General features: G+C 39.1%; 1 protein-coding gene across 6 annotated transcripts in view; it reads left to right on the forward strand.

Moving 5' to 3' along the window:
- Positions 1-13,831, forward strand: part of map7d1b (MAP7 domain containing 1b) — a 46,148-nt gene extending 32,317 nt beyond the window's left edge. For 2 of the 6 annotated variants that reach the window (XM_060886503.1, XM_060886504.1), the window contains 13 exons: positions 1,341-1,445; positions 4,032-4,151; positions 4,538-4,662; positions 4,788-4,909; positions 5,117-5,367; positions 5,459-5,708; positions 9,741-9,900; positions 11,169-11,273; positions 11,380-11,430; positions 11,752-11,794; positions 11,917-11,998; positions 12,227-12,474; positions 13,295-13,831. In XM_060886503.1, the coding sequence (XP_060742486.1) occupies positions 1,341-1,445; positions 4,032-4,151; positions 4,538-4,662; positions 4,788-4,909; positions 5,117-5,367; positions 5,459-5,708; positions 9,741-9,900; positions 11,169-11,273; positions 11,380-11,430; positions 11,752-11,794; positions 11,917-11,998; positions 12,227-12,474; positions 13,295-13,305 (1,673 nt within the window). In that variant the 3' untranslated portion in view covers positions 13,306-13,831. The remainder of the gene's footprint in view (positions 1-1,340; positions 1,446-4,031; positions 4,152-4,537; positions 4,663-4,787; positions 4,910-5,116; positions 5,368-5,458; positions 5,709-9,740; positions 9,901-11,168; positions 11,274-11,379; positions 11,431-11,751; positions 11,795-11,916; positions 11,999-12,226; positions 12,475-13,294) is intronic. The other 4 variants (XM_060886507.1, XM_060886508.1, XM_060886506.1 and 1 more) reach the window with 3 other exon arrangements.
- The last annotated feature ends 8,669 nt before the right edge of the window (positions 13,832-22,500 follow it).

The raw sequence follows: 22,500 nt of genomic DNA on the forward strand, positions 1-22,500 counted from the left end.
AGTAGTACAACTATTGACTACTACTATATTTACTAATTACTAACAACAATGTGCTAGCTAATTGTAGAGCAGATATTAGTCATAATTAGTTATAGTGTTATCAATAGATAACCTACCTGAGCTATGGCTCTATTTACTCATATTGTGACCTAAAGTTATCTAATAGTCAGTAAAAAGATATTCTGGTAAATGTTTGGAAAAGTTTTGGAATGACTAAGCAACCGTATGTTAACTAAATGTGCCTCGGTTATTAGATAAAATTAGTACCTATAGCTACATTTACATCAGAAATTAGTTATGTTTACTTATACTGTAAACTATAGTTAGCTAATAGACCGCGAAAAGTGAACAAAAATGTGAGGAAGATCGACATTTACCTCATACATCTAGGAAAAGCTGTAACCGACCAACCATTGACCTAAATTATTAGCTCTGTTTAGTTAATACGACAGTGGAAAAGTTAAAGATCAACAATAAAATCAAATATGTTGGTAAATTTAGTGGAAAAAGCTTAAACAATCTATGTGCTAGTGCCTCAGTCATTAGCTATAATTAGTCATAGTGTCACTTATAGCTACATTTACATCAGACATTAGTTATGTTTACTTATACTGTAAACTATAGTTAGCTATAGACAGCGAAAAGTAAACAAAAATGTGAGGAAGATCGACATTTACCTCAGACATCTAGGAAAAGCTGTAACTAACCAACCACTGACCTAAATTATTAGCTATATTTAGCTAATACAACAGTGGAAATCGAACATAATGTGTTAAAGATCAACAATAACCTCAAATATTTTGGTAAATTTAATGGAAAAAGCTTAAACAATCTATGTGCTAGTGCCTCAGCTATTAGCTGTAATTAGTCATAGTGTCACCTATAGCTGAGTTTAGAAAGATTTATGTTGGTAAATTCTCAGAAATGCTGGTAAATGTCTAAAGGAAAGGCTTAGTATAAATAAACAGCTATGTACTAGCTACATTTAACTATTAGCTGTAATTGTATGAACGATCAGCATGTATCGCACGGAATAAATACACATAGCATCGATTGCTGTGCCGTACTTCCATGTGTAGAGGACATTCTGACTGAGTGTGCTGTTCATGTGGAATATTTACACGCATAAAGTGAACACATGACTGTGTATGTATAAGTGATATCTGGTACACTTGTGAGTACACTTGTGAGTCAGCTTCCAGGCCATCCTGCTGGCATAGCTCCAACACCGGGTCAGTTTCCTTCCCTTCTGGGTTCCTGTGTGAACGTGTGTGTATATGTATGTGTGTGTGTGTGTGTGTGTGCGCGTGTGGGTGTGTGTTGCGTTCTTTCTGGTGCAGGCAGATGCTCGTCCTCCACCGTAAACCTGCCACGGCAGACAGAGCCTGTCATTAGCAACAGGCTGTCCAAGTCGTCGGCGACGCTGTGGAACTCGCCCAAACGAAGTAAGCTCAAGCAGCGTACGTGACCCACCCCCACCCCCCCTTCAGACTCCATCTTTATTTATAAATCATTTTTTTTGTGTGTGTGTTAATCCGTCGTTTCTGGTGACCCTCCTGCCTGCCTGCCTGCTTGTGCTTGGTGATCTTTAGTCATTCTCACAGTCAATCCCTTTCCCCCTGTGTTGCATTGTGGGTAATTTTGCGTTCCTCATCAGCCCACACATCTCTAATCTCATGGCTTGTGGTGGTGGTTTGGCAGTGATATGGTGGTTATTTGTTGTTGTGTTGCTGGTAGTGGTGGTGGTGGTTGTGCTTTTTGTTGTTTTTTATTTTTATTTCCATGAGTCACTTCCTTTTCCACCGTCGTGTTTGTTTTGGGTCGACCCTTTCCCGCTGTCTGTGGCGTGCAGTGTTGGAATGTGACAATTATAAATATCACACGTGATATAACACATTAACGAGGAATTGGGACGTCTCTAAGGATTAATAACATGCTCCCAAACGAAAAATATCCATTTGATTGGGTAAAAATCAAATTTCCACAATGCTCTCTTTAATCGAAATATCTACCAACGTCAGACCTTTGGACTGAACAAAACTGCATGGTGTTGTAAGGTTTGGTGAGCAGAGTAATGATGCGTAAAGTGCGTGTGCTCAGTGTTGAACAATCCTCAGACACGCCGGGTCATCTTGGGAATATCCACAATCATAAACATTAACACAAGTGACATAATATAGAGTGTAAAAAACAGGCCGTGTGATTGTATGAAAATGATACACACCGTGGTGGTGTAATGTGGCACAACACTCTTTCTCTCAACAAACAAAACACGTCTCATTTTACTGAGAATGTCTCCAAACAAGAGTCTTTATGTTACAGCTGTGTTGTTATTCTAAACTAATGAATACCTTCCGACCAATCAGATTAGAGAATTCAGCTGTGCTGTTGTTTAAATAGAAATTCTGACTTCCATTTCTCCACAAACACACACACACACACACACACTTTAAAATGTCTACATTATATAGGTACAGCATCTGGCATCTGTACAGCTGGACATCTTGCTGCAGTGAGGGAGGAAAACAGTTGTTGCTTAGCAACACAGTGTTGTGCAGAATACCAGCCCATAGATGATGACCTTGAATATATTTATTGCTCCTGCAAAGACACAGATAATTTGCTTTCAAAGGCTGTGTGTGTGTGTGTGTGTGTGTGTGTGTGTGTGTGTGTGTGTGTTTGTGTGTGTGTGTGTGTTTAATTTCCTAATTAAAACCATCCATTTGCGATTTGTTCTACTACTGTAACATTCCTTTAAAAATATTCTCAATATCGCTATCTACATCTGGCTAGATAAAATTCTATCACTTAAATTAGCTCCACCCACTGTTAGAACAGACCTGCTTAGCTCCACCCACTGTTAGAACAGACCTGTTTAGATCCACCCACTGTTAGAACAGACCTGCTTAGCTCCACCCACTGTTAGAACAGACCTGCTTAGCTCCACCCACTGTTAGAACAGACTTGCTTAGCTCCACTCACTGTTAGAACAGACCTGCTTAGCTCCGCCCACTGTTAGAACAGACCTGTTTAGATCCGCCCACTGTTAGACAGGACTTGCTTAGCTCCACCCACTGTTAGAACAGACCTGCTTAACTCCTCCCACTGTTAGAACAGACCTGCTTAGCTCCACCCACTGATAGAACAGACCTGCTTAGCTCCACCCACTGTTAGAACAGACCTGCTTAGCTCCGCCCACTGTTAGAACAGACTTGCTTAACTCCTCCCACTGTTAGAACAGACCTGCTTAGCTCCACCCACTGTTAGAACAGACCTGTTTAGATCCACCCACTGTTAGAACAGACCTGCTTAGCTCCACCCACTGTTAGAACAGACCTGCTTAGCTCCGCCCACTGTTAGAACAGACTTGCTTAACTCCTCCCACTGTTAGAACAGACCTGCTTAGCTCCACCCACTGTTAGAACAGACCTGTTTAGATCCACCCACTGTTAGAACAGACCTGCTTAGCTCCACCCACTGTTAGAACAGACCTGCTTAGCTCCACCCACTGTTAGAACAGACCTTCTTAGCTCCACCCACTGTTAGAACAGACTTGCTTAGCTCCACCCACTGTTAGAACATACCTTCTTAGCTCCACCCACTGTTAGAACAGACTTGCTTAGCTCCACCCACTGTTAGAACAGGCCTGCTTAGCTCCACCCACTATTAGAACAGACTTGCTTAGCTCCACCCACTGTTAGAACAGACCTGCTTAGCTCCACCCACTGTATATATTGCAGGTCCACTCAGTACTTCCTACTTAACAAATAAAATTCATTGCTAAATATTGCGAAGTTACCTTCTGCTTCATCTTTAAAATGATTTCTGAATGTTTTAGGTTTCACATCATTTGTGCAATATTTTTTAAACTTATTTGCAAATATTGTGGATTTTACAGTGCACCTTTGAAATGTTTTTTTTATATCACATTTGGATCAGAAGTGTGTACTGAATTCAGATACTCGAGAGCAGTGTGTGTGAGTTGGTGTGGGTTGTAGTGTGTGGTGACTAACAGCACCCTCTTCTGGCAGCTCGTAGTCTGCGCCTGAGCCCATGGGAGAGTCGCATCGTGGAGAGACTCATGACCCCAACACTGTCTTTCCTGGCCAGAAGCCGCAGCGCCGCCACACTCCTGAACAGCAGCGACCCTAGTGAGTGTAACACACACACACACACACACACACACAATTAATCTTTGCAGATATTCCGACAAACATTTTTTGTGTTTCAAACTACATGTATTTATGCAAATGAGGCTGTTTTTCAGATGTGCATGAATTTGCATAATTAATAAAAAAATACAAAATATAAAATCTTTAAATGGTAATTTGATATGATTAACAGTGTGATAGCAGAACACTGATATGCTCAATATAAACAACCGGTAGAGTTTAAATCAGCTAAAAACAGTGATTATATATTCAGTCTGTTGATTATACATTCAAAGTGTCTGTGCAATCAGGATGAATGACTAGGTGACGGTGTGTGTGTGTGTGTGTGTGTGTGTGTGTGTGTGTGTGTGTGTGTGTGTTCTCAGATCAGTGTTCCCGGTCTCCGTCTGCGTCTCCGTTAGCCGCCTGCTCCCACCAGCACAACACAGACCGCTGGAGTTCAAGCACACCAGACATCACACAGCGCCAACGCAGACGCAACTCCACACCGGTACACACATACACACACAGACACACACACACACACATAATCTTACACAAAGTTACAGACACATACCTCTGATGTTTCCCACTACAGGTACACACATTTACATATAAACACTTTGCTTTTGACAGGCTAAAAAGGAGAAGAAGGACAAGGAGAGAGAGAATGAAAAAGAGAAGAACGCCATCAGTAAAGAGAAAGTGCAGAAGAAGAGACAGTCCCAGTCGATCCCACGACCTGAACCTGAGCTCAGGTGAGTCGGCAAACGGATACACATTAACAGTCTATTATGGGATGGACACAGTCATTACTGCAGTCTGAATTCTTTGCTGTTTCTGTGTAACTAGATTAAGTTAAAAAAGCTATTCGAGTAAATAAGCTTGAGTTTGATTATAATTATGAAGCTTGTTAAGGTAATATTTTGAAATATTCACAAATACAAATCTGTAATTTTTTGCAGCACAAATGTTAAACCTAAGAGCCGGGTTTCCTCCCCTGCACCCCCCAGGAGTCGTCCCCTGTCCCCTAGTCCTGCCATATCCCCCAAACCACCATCCATCTCCACCTCAGGACGAACTCCTCCAGGGACTAAAAGTCGACCCAGACGCGCACAGACTCCGGCTCGAGTGCAGCCCCCCGCCATCAACCCCATCACTGTGACAGAGACAAAGAAAGAACAGAAACAATCCGGACCTGCTAAAGATGCCAAGAGTGAGTGTGAGCAGCACTGTCGAGTACAACGGATTTGGAAAATGATGTTTAGGCTTCAATGATTAATTTCCCCTCTATTTTATCATTTCAGTTCCTGCCATCACAGTCTCTACCTCTCCTGTAATGCCAGCTCCTGCCACGCAGCCAATCACAGCAGCTCCTCAGACCCCGGAGTCCACACCCACTTCTCCACCTGACCCCAGCCCTCCGGTTACCAAGTCAACAGCAGGTACTACAGACCCGGAGGAGGCGACCCGAGTGCTGGCAGAGAAACGACGGCAAGCTCGAGAGCAGAGAGAGAGAGAAGAGCAGGAAAGACTGGAGCAGGAGCAGAGAAACAGGTGGGAGAACACGAGGGTGTTTAATCTGAATGTGAGAGGATCTTATGTGAATGTGAGAGTTTTATATGAATGTGATTGTTTTATGTGATGGTGAGAGTTTTATGTGAATGTGAGAGGATTTTATGTGAATGTGAGAGGATCTTATTTGAATGTGAGAGGTTCTTATTTGAATGAGAGTGAATGTGAGAGTTTTATGTGAATGTGAGAGGATCTTATTCGAATGTGAGAGTTTTTGTGAATGTGAGAGTTTTAGGTGAATGTGAGAGGATTTTATTTGAATGTGAGTTTTATGTGAATGTGAGAGGATCTTATTTAAATGTGAGAGTTTTATGTGAATGTGAGAGTTTTATGTAAATGTGAGAGGATTTTATTTGAATGTTAGTTTTATGTGAATTTTAGAGTTTTATGTGAATGTGAGAGGATTTTATGTGAATGTGAGAGGATCTTATTTGAATGTGAGAGGTTCTTATTTGAATGAGAGTGAATGTGAGAGTTTTATGTGAATGTGAGAGGATCTTATTCGAATGTGAGAGTTTTTGTGAATGTGAGAGTTTTAGGTGAATGTGAGAGGATTTTATTTGAATGTGAGTTTTATGTGAATGTGAGAGGATCTTATTTAAATGTGAGAGTTTTATGTGAATGTGAGAGTTTTATGTAAATGTGAGAGGATTTTATTTGAATGTTAGTTTTATGTGAATTTTAGAGTTTTATGTGAATGTGAGAGGATTTTATGTGAATGTGAGAGGATCTTATTTGAATGTGAGAGGTTCTTATTTGAATGAGAGTGAATGTGAGAGTTTTATGTGAATGTGAGAGGATCTTATTCGAATGTGAGAGTTTTTGTGAATGTGAGAGTTTTAGGTGAATGTGAGAGGATTTTATTTGAATGTGAGTTTTATGTGAATGTGAGAGGATCTTATTTAAATGTGAGAGTTTTATGTGAATGTGAGAGTTTTATGTAAATGTGAGAGGATTTTATTTGAATGTTAGTTTTATGTGAATTTTAGAGTTTTATGTGAATGTGAGAGGATTTTATGTGAATGTGAGAGGATCTTATTTGAATGTGAGAGGTTCTTATTTGAATGAGAGTGAATGTGAGAGTTTTATGTGAATGTGAGAGGATCTTATTCGAATGTGAGAGTTTTTGTGAATGTGAGAGTTTTAGGTGAATGTGAGAGGATTTTATTTGAATGTGAGTTTTATGTGAATGTGAGAGGATCTTATTTAAATGTGAGAGTTTTATGTGAATGTGAGAGTTTTATGTAAATGTGAGAGGATTTTATTTGAATGTTAGTTTTATGTGAATTTTAGAGTTTTATGTGAATGTGAGAGGATTTTATGTGAATGTGAGAGGATCTTATTTGAATGTGAGAGGTTCTTATTTGAATGAGAGTGAATGTGAGAGTTTTATGTGAATGTGAGAGGATCTTATTCGAATGTGAGAGTTTTTGTGAATGTGAGAGTTTTAGGTGAATGTGAGAGGATTTTATTTGAATGTGAGTTTTATGTGAATGTGAGAGGATCTTATTTAAATGTGAGAGTTTTATGTGAATGTGAGAGTTTTATGTAAATGTGAGAGGATTTTATTTGAATGTTAGTTTTATGTGAATTTTAGAGTTTTATGTGAATGTGAGAGGATTTTATGTGAATGTGAGAGGATCTTATTTGAATGTGAGAGGTTCTTATTTGAATGAGAGTGAATGTGAGAGTTTTATGTGAATGTGAGAGGATCTTATTCGAATGTGAGAGTTTTTGTGAATGTGAGAGTTTTAGGTGAATGTGAGAGGATTTTATTTGAATGTGAGTTTTATGTGAATGTGAGAGGATCTTATTTAAATGTGAGAGTTTTATGTGAATGTGAGAGTTTTATGTAAATGTGAGAGGATTTTATTTGAATGTTAGTTTTATGTGAATTTTAGAGTTTTATGTGAATGTGAGAGGATTTTATGTGAATGTGAGAGGATCTTATTTGAATGTGAGAGGTTCTTATTTGAATGAGAGTGAATGTGAGAGTTTTATGTGAATGTGAGAGGATCTTATTCGAATGTGAGAGTTTTTGTGAATGTGAGAGTTTTAGGTGAATGTGAGAGGATTTTATTTGAATGTGAGTTTTATGTGAATGTGAGAGGATCTTATTTAAATGTGAGAGTTTTATGTGAATGTGAGAGTTTTATGTAAATGTGAGAGGATTTTATTTGAATGTTAGTTTTATGTGAATTTTAGAGTTTTATGTGAATGTGAGAGGATTTTATGTGAATGTGAGAGGATCTTATTTGAATGTGAGAGGTTCTTATTTGAATGAGAGTGAATGTGAGAGTTTTATGTGAATGTGAGAGGATCTTATTCGAATGTGAGAGTTTTTGTGAATGTGAGAGTTTTAGGTGAATGTGAGAGGATTTTATTTGAATGTGAGTTTTATGTGAATGTGAGAGGATCTTATTTAAATGTGAGAGTTTTATGTGAATGTGAGAGTTTTATGTAAATGTGAGAGGATTTTATTTGAATGTTAGTTTTATGTGAATTTTAGAGTTTTATGTGAATGTGAGAGGATTTTATTTGAATGTCAGTTATATGTGAATGAGAAGGTTTTAGGTGAATGTGAGAGTTTTATGTGAATGTGAGAGGATTTCATTTGAATGTTAGTTTTATGTGAATATGAGAGTTTTAGGTGAATGTGAGAGGATTTTATTTGAATGTGAGTTTTATGTGAATGTGAGAGGATCTTATTTAAATGTGAGAGTTTTATGTGAATGTGAGTGTTTTATGTGAATGTGAGCGGATTTTATTTGAATGTTAGTTTTATGTGAATTTTAGAGTTTTATGTGAATGTGAGAGTTTTATGTGAATGTGAGAAGATCTTATTTGAATGTGAGAGTTTTATGTGAATGTGAGAGGATCTTATTTAAATGTGAGTTTTATGTGAATATGAGAGTTTTAGGTGAATGTGAGAGGATTTTATTTGAATGTGAGTTTTATGTGAATGTGAGAGGATCTTATTTAAATGTGAGAGTTTTATGTGAATGTGAGTGTTTTATGTGAATGTGAGAGGATTTTATTTGAATGTTAGTTTTATGTGAATTTTAGAGTTTTATGTGAATGTGAGAGTTTTATGTGAATGTGAGAAGATCTTATTTGAATGTGAGAGTTTTATGTGAATGTGAGAGGATTTTATTTGAATCTGAGTTATATGTGAATGTGAGAGGATCTTATTTAAATGTGAGTTTTATGTGAATGTGAGAGTTTTATTTAAATTTGAGAGTTTTATGTGAATGTGAGAGGATCTTATTTGAATGTGAGTTTTTTTGTGAATGTGAGTTTTTTGAATGTAAGAGTTTTATGTGAATGTAAGAGGATCTTATTTGAATGTGAGTTATATGTGAATGTGAGAGTTTTATGTAAATTTGAGAGTTTTATGTGAATGTGAGAGGATCTTATTTGAATGTGAGAGTTTTTTGTGAATGTGAGAGTTTTATGTGAATGTGAGAGGATCTTATTTGAATGTGAGTTTTATGTGAATGTGAGAGTTTTATGTAAATTTGAGAGTTTTATGTGAACGTGTCTTACTTGGATGTGAGAGTTTTTTTTGAATGTGAGAGTTTTAGGTGAATGTACGAGTTTTATGTGAATGTAAGAATTTTATGTGAATGTGAGAGGATCTTATTTGAATGAGATCGGGCTTTATATGAACATTTCTGAGTATGTTATGTTCATGGGAGTATACAGTATGTGAATGTGGATGTGCGAGTATATTATGCAAATGTGAGAGTGGATGTGTGAATGCCATTTACCAAGGTGACAGCATCAGCACTTATGAATGAAATCCTTATAAAACAGGTCCACTGATACTACAAGGTGCTTTAAATCTGTATACAAACAACAGTCATATAATATAAAGTCTCCACTTTAGTTGAGTTTGATATGAATACAGATCTCTTTTAATTTCATTTATATTTGTTGGTCTGTAATTATTGTGTTTATTTTTAACATTTTTAATGTTTTACCTTTTAACATGTTTAAGTGTGTGTGTCTCAGAGCTCTACAGGAAGAGCGTGCCCAGCGTGAGGAGGAGGAGAGGAAGCGCAGAGAGGAAGAGGAGAGGTTAACGACAGAGAGACAGCGTCTGCAGGAGGAGAAGGAGGCGCAGGAGAGAGCTCACGCCGAGCAGGAGGAGAACATGCGTCTCCAGAAACAGGTGATTGTCGTGGGAACGGAGAAGCTTTACATCGTTATTCAAAAGAAATGCTGCATGCAAGTCTGCACGGTTTTGCCACCTCGATCCTCCGGCCGTCTCCCACCCCAGAACAGCTCCTTTATAACTACATAGCAAAAAAGTACTCTGTCTCTCTCGCTCTCTCTTCTTTTCTGTTCTTTCTCCTTTTGCTTTCTGTAGGATTCAATCTAATGGGAAATCAGAACGTACCAAGGTGCATTAGATCAGCACGCAGACACTAGCTATGACAGAAAGAGAGAGAGAGAGACTGAGAGCAAGAGGGCGGGGGGGTAAAAGCAAAGGAGTGGAAGGTGTCATTTTGAGAAACAAGGGAGGAAGAGGATGAGAGGGCGGTTGTGGGGCAGAAAAGATGGAAAGACAGAAAAGGACAAGTGGACTGTAAGAGATAGATGAGAAATAGATGTAAAAGGGAACAGCGAAAAAGAGAGAGACATACAGAAAGAGAGAAGGACATAGGGACAGAATGAAAGAGACGGTGGGACGTCTCCAGCTGGTGTCCTTCACGGTGACATTGCAGCTTCATGCTGTTCGTGTCTCCTCACCGCTCCACGCTCTCAGCAGGTGAATTTGGTAAATGTAAATGTTTAGCTAGAAATAAATGAGCAAAGGCAGCTGGAGGTTCATTATAATAAGAGGCTTGTAGTTATTACAGAATGGAGTTTAAAAAAAATCGGTCTAAATTTTACATCCGCTTTGTGATGACAGATTTAATAAACGCGACTTCCTCATCACTGGGCACACACACACACACACACACACACACACACACACACAAACACACACACACTTCTTCTTCTTCTCTGCTCCCTGCTCAGGCATCACATGCAATTATGGCGATTAAGTTTAATCCAGAAAACTGATTGTGTGGGTCTGAGATTAAAAGTGACAACGAGAAGAAAAATAGGAAGCCAGCATGACCAGTGAGAACCTGGTTACCATGACAACCCTGCTGTACACCCTGCTGTGTCACACATGGGGTGAGGTTCGGTGATATAATCACATCATTTTGAACAACAAGGACACTGTCATAATTATTTTTTGCCCCATTGGGGCATGTGACAGGGTTTGTGGACGCAGCCTCTGTAAATGAGCTGAAACGATTCATCTACGTCTCATTTTAAACTTACAACGAGACACGGCTTAATGGGGAGAAGGTTGAACCCTTCTTCCACCTGGTGGCAGGATGAGGAACTACCTCATTAGTTTATTAGTCCTTGTTTATTTTTCAGAGAGAGGAGGCGGAGTCGAAAGCCAGAGAAGAGGCGGAGCGTCAGCGTCTGGAAAGGGAGAAGCACTTTCAGAAAGAGGAACAGGAGCGTCTGGAGAGGAAGAAGGTGAGAGACCGGTTATAATGTTAGATTAATAGATTGTGTCCATTACACACTGGACGTTACATTAACCACGGCAAGTGTGTGTGTGTGTGTGTGTGTGTGTGTCCAGCGTCTGGAGGAAATCATGAAGAGAACCCGTAAGAGCGACGCAGGAGACAAGGTGAGCTCCAACATTAACATTAAAACATCAGGTAAAAAACTAATTCCTCGTTACCATAGTTGCGGTCCAACATCTGTCAGCCAATCAGAATCCAGTACTTTCCACAAGCTCAAAAATTTGCTATGGATTATTATTTTTCTCTTTTGCAACTTCTTAGAGATGAGCAGCACCAACAGCTTAGAGACTTTTCTACACCAGCAGTGCAACAGACTTGCGTTAATCAAAACTTTTTAACACCCACGTAAATAAACGTGATGTCGCACACGAGCAAAGAATAAAAGAAGAAAACAAAACTAATCGTCTCTGTTTCATTCTGTGCAGAAAGAGGCCAAAGCTCCAGCGCAGCTCAACGGCAAAGACACGAGTAAGCCGCTTTGCATATTGACTGTTACACTCACTCACTGTCCACTTTATCAAACAGATACCGATCAAGAACATCAGTAAACCTTCACATCAATCGAAATCTGTTCATAACCTTTATTACAGGTTCCGTCACTGCTCTGAATCCGTCAGTCAATCACAGCAACGGCACTCCGGGTTTAAACTCCCAGGGACAGCTGAACACCAGGTAAACGACATGCTGCGCGCACTGATTTGTACACACAATGCTAAACATAATGGAAATGAAGTGTAGCATAACATGGACGAGTTCGTTCCTGGACATTAACTGGACATTAAACAGTACCGCTCTGTCAAACTACAGGAATCGTATTATTTAAATAGGTTTAAATGAATCTAAGGTGAGTCTTTATGAAGCGGACACACGTTAAACCTCCCGTACTGTTTCTCCTCTCAGCCCCGTGTCCTGGACATCTGGAGCTCCTGTTGTAAACGGTGTCCAGGACACCAGACACCACAACGGCCTGTCGTCTGACAGGACAGCTGACTTCGAGGAGATCATCCAGCTGACCAATCACAGCAGCAGCAGCAGCAACGGGCAGGGCCAATCACAGAGCAGCATCACGACCGACCCCATGATGGCCTTCGAAGGAGGAGAGCCCTTCATTATAAAGGCAGGGCCGATGAAACCTCAGCATGTGGCAGGTGAAAACATTTATACGAGTTACAACGATGTCAATCGTTTTAATTTTATAAAGGAAACAGAGACGGAGTCAAAGATGGATTCTTAACGTTCCTAATATTCAAAAGCATTCTTTAATGAAAATTTTGATTAAGGATTATATTTTAATATTAATGAGAGTCTGATCTAACATTTATAAATATTTAAAAGCTAAGATAACGTTTCAGGATAAGAAACGCCTTTGATTTCATATCTAAAATAAATAAACATCACAGTAAATAAGAAATATAAGAAAATGCACTTTATTATTTTTTTTATTTACAGCATTTCTGCAGACACTCTCATCCAGAGCAACTTACTTTATATATCAAATTTTTATACAACTGAGTAATTGAGGGTCAGGGGCCTCGATCGGGGGCCCAGCAGTGGCGGCCGTACATAAGGAGTACACGCTTACAGTTAGTCATTTGTACATATTAAACTCCTTCTGTAAGCTCAGTGAAGGGTGGAGATGCTCAGAGACATGGAGATCGTGGTCCCTTGTCGGTTTCCATTAGATTTTGACACTGTGATCACAAGCTCAGAGTCGTAACCTCCTGGCAGAGGAAACATCCCACATGTCAGGTTTCTCTGGATCTTTATTTACTGTGTAATATCTTTGTTTATAAGTATTATGTCGTAGGGATTTTACGTCATGATTCTACACAAAGTAGCTGTTGTTTTGAGTGCATAAGTATTCACCCCCTTTATGTAATTAGTCCTTTAATGAGTTGAAAGTAAATGGAAACTATCAGTAAAGTAAGAATTAACTGAGTGTTTTAATCTCTCTCTTGTGTCCTACAGAAGTGCTGTGAGGAACCAGACGAGGCTTTAGCGCCGTGTACACGAGGCAGATGAGCGCTGGGAGTGTGTGTGCCAAACCGTCAGAGAGAGACCAGTTTAACCGAAAGACAGAAAGACGTGGACCTTCATCTTACTTATGTACCATATAAGAAAATAAACCCAGTGTTCTCTGTCTTTCTCACTGCGTGTGATGGTGCAGCAGTGTTCAGTTTAATCCACAACGTCATCCAGAGTCGTCGTGTTGCACCTTAAAGACTGCGTGACGGAATTTAGAGACAAAAGTTGCAAAAGCATTACAATATTTGAGTATTGTTATGAGAATTAATTATTGTTATTGTCGTTGTTCTTATACTATATCAGTATTTTTCTTTTAAATTCAGAAATGAACACGGTGTGTGTGTGTGTGTGTGTGTGTGTGTGTTTGTCTTGAACTCTTGAGTTATTTAACTTGAGACACAGCCGAGAGAGAGAGGTGAGGATTGATTGTGTAAATGTATATTTGCCTGACCTGTGTAATAAATCTTTATTAAAAAGGGAGTGTGAGGTTGTGTTTCTTGTGTATGTGTGTGTGTGTGTGTGTGTGTGTGTGTGTGGTTGTGTGATATTTACAAACACTGGCCATGATATCAAACTTTGGTTAAGAAAAAAGAGCCCATGAGACGCTTTAAAGTCAACTCTAATTAGTTAGCTGAATAGCACAATAGTCTGTGTTTGTGTGTGTGTTTGTGTGTGTTTGTGTGTGGTACTAGCAAACACTGAAAAAAGCTTTTGATCCAGAAAAATCGACTCTTACTAGTTCATTCATTCATCTTCTACCGCTTATCTGAACTACCTCGGGTCACGGGGAGCCTGTGCCTATCTCAGGCGTCATCGGGCATCAAGGCAGGATACACCCTGGACGGAGTGCCAACCCATCGCAGGGCACACACACACACACATTCACACACTAGGGACAATTTTTCCAGAGATGCCAATCAACCTACCATGCATGTCTTTGGACCGGGGGAGGAAACCGGAGGAAACCCCCGAGGCAGGGGGAGAACATGCAAACTACACACACACAAGGTGGAGGTGGGAATCGAACCCCCAACCCTGGAGGTGTGAGGCGAATGTGCTAACCACTAAGCCACCGTGCCCCTACTCTTACTAGTTAGCTGAGTCAAATGATCTGACTCACTAGCGCATCTGGAAAATTCCAGATCCATCCAGAAGGGGCAGTGAGTGCAAACGTGTGTATTAATAGCGTCTCTTTTACCTCAGTCATAACATGACCGCGCTAATATTCAGTACATAGTGTCTTATTTTATTTCAAGAAAATACCCACGTTGGTTCACATAGTTTTCTGTATTATTACCTGATCATACTCACTATACACATGTACAGTGTTAGTGTTAATATTTACTTATCACAATTTACACTAGTCTTTTTATTTAATTTAAGTGTTTGTGTTTCTGAGTACTTCAGTAGTGTCCCTACTTCCTTCAGTGTAATGTGCACTAGATAGTGTCTCTACTTAATTCAGTGTAATGTGCACTAGATAGTGTCCCTACTTCCTTCAGAGTAATGTGCACTAGATAGTGTCCCTACTTCCTTCAGTGTAATGTGCACTAGATAGTGTCTCTACTTAATTCAGTGTAATGTGCACTAGATAGTGTCCCTACTTCATTCAGTGTAATGTGCACTATCTAGGAAGTAGTAGGGAAGGAAGTACACTGAAGGAAGTAGGGACACTATCTATCTTCAGTGTAATGTGCACTAGATAGTGTCCCTACTTCCTTCAGTGTAATGTGCACTAGATAGTGTCCCTACTTCCTTCAGAGTAATGTGCACTATCTAGGAAGTAGTAGGGAAGGAAGTACACTGAAGGAAGTAGGGACACTATCTATCTTCAGTGTAATGTGCACTAGATAGTGTCCCTACTTCATTCAGTGTAATGTGCACTATCTAGGAAGTAGTAGGGAAGGAAGTACACTGAAGGAAGTAGGGACACTATCTATCTTCAGTGTAATGTGCACTAGATAGTGTCCCTACTTCCTTCAGTGTAATGTGCACTAGATAGTGTCTCTACTTAATTCAGTGTAATGTGCACTAGATAGTGTCCCTACTTCCTTCAGAGTAATGTGCACTAGATAGTGTCCCTACTTCCTTCAGTGTAATGTGCACTAGATAGTGTCTCTACTTAATTCAGTGTAATGTGCACTAGATAGTGTCTCTACTTCATTCAGTGTAATGTGCACTATCTAGGAAGTAGTAGGGAAGGAAGTACACTGAAGGAAGTAGGGACACTATCTATCTTCAGTGTAATGTGCACTAGATAGTGTCCCTACTTCCTTCAGTGTAATGTGCACTAGATAGTGTCCCTACTTCCTTCAGAGTAATGTGCACTATCTAGGAAGTAGTAGGGAAGGAAGTACACTGAAGGAAGTAGGGACACTATCTATCTTCAGTGTAATGTGCACTAGATAGTGTCCCTACTTCATTCAGTGTAATGTGCACTATCTAGGAAGTAGTAGGGAAGGAAGTACACTGAAGGAAGTAGGGACACTATCTATCTTCAGTGTAATGTGCACTAGATAGTGTCCCTACTTCCTTCAGTGTAATGTGCACTAGATAGTGTCCCTACTTCCTTCAGAGTAATGTGCACTAGATAGTGTCCCTACTCCCTTCAGTGTAATGTGCACTAGATAGTGTCTCTACTTAATTCAGTGTAATGTGCACTAGATAGTGTCTCTACTTAATTCAGTGTAATGTGCACTAGATAGTGTCCCTACTTCCTTCAGTGTAATATGCACTAGATAGTGTCCCTACTTCCTTCAGTGTAATGTGCACTAGATAGTGTCTCTACTTAATTCAGTGTAATGTGCACTAGATAGTGTCCCTACTTCCTTCAGTGTAATGTGCACTAGATAGTGTCTCTACTTAATTCAGTGTAATGTGCACTAGATAGTGTCCCTACTTCCTTCAGTGTAATGTGCACTAGATAGTGTCCCTACTCCCTTCAGTGTAATGTGCACTAGATAGTGTCCCTACTCCCTTCAGTGTAATGTGCACTAGATAGTGTCCCTACTCCCTTCAGTGTAATGTGCACTAGAGAGTGTCCCTACTTAATTCAGTGTAATGTGCACTAGATAGTGTCCCTACTCCCTTCAGTGTAATGTGCACTAGATAGTGTCCCTACTTAATTCAGTGTAATGTGCACTAGATAGTGTCCCTACTTAATTCAGTGTAATGTGCACTAGATAGTGTCTCTACTTAATTCAGTGTAATGTGCACTAGATAGTGTCCCTACTTAATTCAGTGTAATGTGCACTAGATAGTGTCTCTACTTAATTCAGTGTAATGTGCACTAGATAGTGTCCCTACTTAATTCAGTGTAATGTGCACTAGATAGTGTCTCTACTTAATTCAGTGTAATGTGCACTAGATAGTGTCCCTACTCCCTTCAGTGTAATGTGCACTAGATAGTGTCCCTACTCCCTTCAGTGTAATGTGCACTAGATAGTGTCCCTACTTAATTCAGTGTAATGTGCACTAGATAGTGTCCCTACTCCCTTCAGTGTAATGTGCACTAGATAGTGTCCCTACTTAATTCAGTGTAATGTGCACTAGATAGTGTCCCTACTTAATTCAGTGTAATGTGCACTAGATAGTGTCCCTACTTAATTCAGTGTAATGTGCACTAGATAGTGTCTCTACTTAATTCAGTGTAATGTGCACTAGATAGTGTCCCTACTCCCTTCAGTGTAATGTGCACTAGATAGTGTCCCTACTCCCTTCAGTGTAATGTGCACTAGATAGTGTCCCTACTCCCTTCAGTGTAATGTGCACTAGATAGTGTCCCTACTCCCTTCAGTGTAATGTGCACTAGATAGTGTCCCTACTCCCTTCAGTGTAATGTGCACTAGATAGTGTCCCTACTCCCTTCAGTGTAATGTGCACTAGAGAGTGTCCCTACTTAATTCAGTGTAATGTGCACTAGATAGTGTCCCTACTTAATTCAGTGTAATGTGCACTAGATAGTGTCCCTACTTCCTTCAGTGTAATGTGCACTAGATAGTGTCTCTACTTAATTCAGTGTAATGTGCACTAGATAGTGTCCCTACTCCCTTCAGTGTAATGTGCACTAGATAGTGTCCCTACTTAATTCAGTGTAATGTGCACTAGATAGTGTCCCTACTTAATTCAGTGTAATGTGCACTAGATAGTGTCCCTACTTAATTCAGTGTAATGTGCACTAGATAGTGTCCCTACTTAATTCAGTGTAATGTGCACTAGATAGTGTCCCTACTTAATTCAGTGTAATGTGCACTAGATAGTGTCCCTACTTAATTCAGTGTAATGTGCACTAGATAGTGTCCCTACTCCCTTCTTCAGTCATAGACACTGTATGAAACGGTGCTTATTAAAGGTCAGAGACATAAGCTCACAGCGTGTGTGTATTTGTTGTGATGTTGTCTTGGTTGCAGCCATAAAACCCCCAACACTGATTTTATTTCACTGTGTGTGTGTGTGTGTGCGTGTGTGTGTGTGTGTGTGTGTGTATGTGTGTGTGTGTCTGTCAGTTTACACAAATGTATTTTCTGCATCATGTTTCATGGAAATGAATCCCACATGAATCTAACACTATAACCCACAATCCTCTGCTGCCACCATAGCTGTTTTTTTTTTTTTTTAATTATCATTATTATTATTTTAACCAAATCCATTTGCCATTCAAATAATTGATAATTAATTTATAATACACAGTTTCTAATACAACCCACTGTTATTGAGAACACAAATAACATTCAAATAAGGCCTGGTTACGGTGTTGTGTATCGAAACAGACTTTGCATAATTTACTTCCTGACTTTTAGCTTCCAGCGTGACGTCTGTAGGATATACGAGCTGGTGTTGTGATTGAGGAGATGCCCAGTTATTTAGCTATTTCTGTTCAGCTACTCCAATGACAACTCTACGGTGTAATGCTAGCCAGATATCTATAAAATATTGAATTTATTTATTAAATAAGTTACATTTAATAGTTAGTGTATCTATTTATGTGTTGCTATTTACGCACAGCTAATTTACTTAGTTATCAGGTTAGCTAGCTTTAGCAAAGAGTCCGCAGTTTTTTAATACACTGATACATGAATTTATTTCCCTATAATGTATAGAATGTGGATATTTTGCTGAACACGTAGAGATAGTCAAGACACACTAGCCAAGACTTTATCCGTGAACTAGGACGACGCTGTAAACTTTGAGGAGATTGTTTCCTGGTTCAAATATCATTCCAGAAATGTTTCCTCTCCACTAGCAAAGAAAATGTCTGGGCTTCTGTTTCCAGTCTAGAAACACACACATACACTAAAAATAAAATGAACCAAAGGAATAAAAGTGTGTGTGTGTAGAATTAAATATCAGCCTGTGATGCAATAAACAGCAGCCTGGTGATGTTGTACACAGGATCATCTAGGAGGATAATAATTCCTGTTTAGTAGGTAGTTTCCTGTAAGCTTGTCTCTAACACATATTTTGCATACTGGCTTCCATGGACTGGATATACCTGTCTCCTGTCTCTGTCGTTCCTCAAGAGCACTGTCAACGACGTTATTTCACGACATGCAAGAAATGTTTAATATCTATTTATAATCAACTAGATGACTTCAGAAGAAGTCATATATATATATATATATATATATATATATATATATATAGATATAGATATCTATATCTATATCTATATATATATATATATATATATATATATATATATATATATATATATAGGCTTAAAGTTCTATAATCTCCTGTTACATCTACAAACTCTGATCTAAGATATTCAATTCAAGTTTATTTGTATGGCACTTTTTACAATTGACATTGTCTCAAAGCAGCTTTACAGAACATAAACATATAACAAAGGTTATTATAAAGAATAATATAAAGTAAAAATATAATATATTAATATAATCCGAAATTCAAGATTAATATCAGATATATTTAAATGTGTATGTATTTATCCCCAATGAGCAAGTCTGAGGTGACTCAGGTGACTGTGGGGAGGAAAAACTCCCTTAGATTGGTAAAGGAAGAAACCTTGAGAGGAACCAGACTCAAAGGGGAACCTCATCCTCATATGGGTGACACTGTGGGTGTGATTATAAATATACAGTCTGATAAATGTTGTGTAGATGCAAAAGATCACATGGAGTTCACATCTCCTCTTTAGTATTACAGAGTCTAACTGGAGCTGGTAGATCTCTAGATGCCTCAGGATTCTCACAGAGTCGGCCTCGTCTCAGTGGAGGTCCAAAATCTTCTTGGCACAAAATACAATCGGAGCTGGTACAGTTTCTGGATGCCTCGGGATGGGTGGAAAGAGAGAAGCAGTGGAGAGGAATTAACGTAGCTGCTGTTCATAATATTAGCAAGTACTAGATGATAATGTGCTGATATAATAGAGCACAAGATTATGGGATGTATTCAGCATGGGGCTGAGGCCTACAAGCTCAGACTTTCACCATCCTGAGGCCTTACAGGCCTCTCCTACCTCTTTGAGGTCTGCAGGTTCCTACTTCCACCATGCTGTCTTACAAGCTCCTAATCACATCATCATGAGGTCTACAAATTCCTATTACTTCCATTCTGAGTCCAGCAAAGTCCTATTCCAGTCATGTTGAGGCCAACAAGCTCACATTCCTGCCTTCCTAAGGCTTACAAGCTCCAGTTACTTTCATCCTGAGGCCTACAAGCTCCTACTTCATCCATGCTGATGTTTAACAGCTCCTACACCAGCCACATTTAGGTCTACAAGCTCCTACTCCAGCCATATTGGTCTATATCTTTCTAATCTTGCCATATTGAGCTCCACAAGCTCCTAATCCTGCTTTCCTGAGGCCTTCATGATCCTACTCCAGCCACAGTGAGGTTTATAAGCTCCTAATCCTGTGATATTTATGTCGACATGCTCTTACTCCTCTTATACTGAGATCTACTAGCTCCTATTCCTGCCATATTGAGGTTTACAAACTTCTGATCCTGCCATATTGAGGTCTACAAGCTCCTGTCCCTGCCATATTGAGATCTAAAAGCTGTTGTACTTGCCATTTTGAGGTCTACAAGTTCTCGTTCCTGCCATACTTTGGTCTACAAGCTCATATTCCTGCCATATTAAGGTCTACAAGCTCCTGTTTCTGCCATATTGTGGTCTACAAGCTCATATTTGTGCCATATTGAGGTCTACAAATTCCTGTTCCTGCCATATTGAGGTCTATAATCTCCTGTTCTTGCCATATAAAGGTCTACAAGCTACTTTTCCTGTCATATTGAGGTCTAGAAGCTCCTGTTCCTGCTATATTGAGGTCTATAAGTTCCTAGTTCAGACATGCTGAGGCCAGAACAGGCCTTACAGCAAACATTCCAGTGATAATTAGTACATAATTCGTATACAATAAAAATAAACACTGATGTTTCGTCTATCTTCTTCCTCTATGTTAGGTAGTCTAGTGCCTTGCCGGTGTCACTGTAGACTTGCTCACTGGGTGTTGCATCACGAATGATGTTTGTGAAGCTGATTTCATTATTCGACAATCCGTATTGTAACACAATTTGCTCCTAGTCTGTTCTGTAAAAAAAGCTCTGAATGGATCTGAAAGCCTCATCCACTACAGCAAATATTTGCGCTCCTATTTAAACAAAAAACACGTATCTGGTTATCTGTGTGATCTGGTTCTCCTGCAGCGGCCTCCAGTTCTGTGAAAGGTGTTGCATTGTTGCAGCTGAACACTAAAGTGAAATATCCCATCTGGAACCAACACTTTCATACAACTATAATCAACATGATCTTTACTCAGCTCAGGGATCTCTATGCAAAGTATTTAGACAAATCTTGGACAAATTTCCAGGTTGGAGGTTTAAGGATGTAGATCTAAATGGAAGTGACTCCACTCCAGGACCTGTTTTTCAGGAGTGTACAGCACAGCCAGTTTAGACAAATGAATGCTTGCGGTTTGTTTTGCCCACACCTTTTCTACTCCACATAAAACCGTCTAGCTTTTCAACAACAATAAATCAGATCTAAAGCGAGTTTTTTTTAACAGGAATAAAACATGTTAGAGGTCAACTAATCACAAATTACTTAAAATGGTGTGATGAAGTTACACCAGTTTCTTTTTATTTTATTTAACATGTCATTGTTAACTGTTAACTGTTTCCATCACTAACACTGGAGGCTGTAAGCTGGTACTATAGAACGATCACGTTTAAACATAAACCTGTGATTTGTAGCTGTGCTGCTGTCAGAGCTGCTGATATAGAAAATTGTATCAACACCTTCTGACCAATCAGAGTAAAGAATTCAACAGCATAATAGTGGTGGTGTAATCGACAGTGGTGAGGAAAAAAATTAATCTCGCCTTAATTTTTCATTTTTTCCAGTTTCAGTGCACTTCTAGTTTCTACAGGACGAATATTACTCTACTTTTCTTTTTAATGTGTGTGAATCCCGTTCATCCTTACGAATCAGTAGAAGAAAGAAGGAAGTGTTTTAAAGTGAGATCAAGAACTTTCAATTTCACTTGGTTCCTCTTGGCAGCACAGCACAGGTACGAAGACTAATTCTTACTCTCTGTATTATTGTCTATAATAATATCTATTGTCTAGTCTAAAAACAGACATTTTAATGGATTCTAAGCAGATTATAAGACTTTATAATGCAACAGGGATTCTGAGCTGGAGCTCTGTCAGCTGTGTCATAACACACAGAAAGATGTCTCTCTAGATCATTCAGCTTTGAGTGTGTGTGATGTAAAATTTGCAAAGCATCAGATAAAACAGACCATGAAGATTTGATTTTTGGAATCGATGGACAAAGGAATGCCTTTATCTCTGTAAACTAGCCATGGGTTTAACTTGAGCACAGGTTTTTACAGACTGTTTTTTTACATGTGGGATACATGAGATAGTGTCATTATTAGCTGAGTACCTCCGGAATTTTAGTCCAGATTTTTCTCCAGATGAGTCATTTTTAACTCACATTGTTTTGTTAATATTATGATGTAAATCACACCAGAATTGTTCAGTGTAGTATAAAGTACTAGAAAGCAATACTTGAGTAAAAGTAAAAAAGTAAAAGTATCGTACTAGAAAAAGACTTTGGTAGAAGTGAAAGTTACCTTTTAGAATATTACCCAAGTAAAAGTCTTAAAGTATCTGATATTTAC

Source organism: Tachysurus vachellii, chromosome 14 (assembly GCF_030014155.1).
Source record: "Tachysurus vachellii isolate PV-2020 chromosome 14, HZAU_Pvac_v1, whole genome shotgun sequence".
Classification (NCBI taxonomy): domain Eukaryota; kingdom Metazoa; phylum Chordata; class Actinopteri; order Siluriformes; family Bagridae; genus Tachysurus; species Tachysurus vachellii.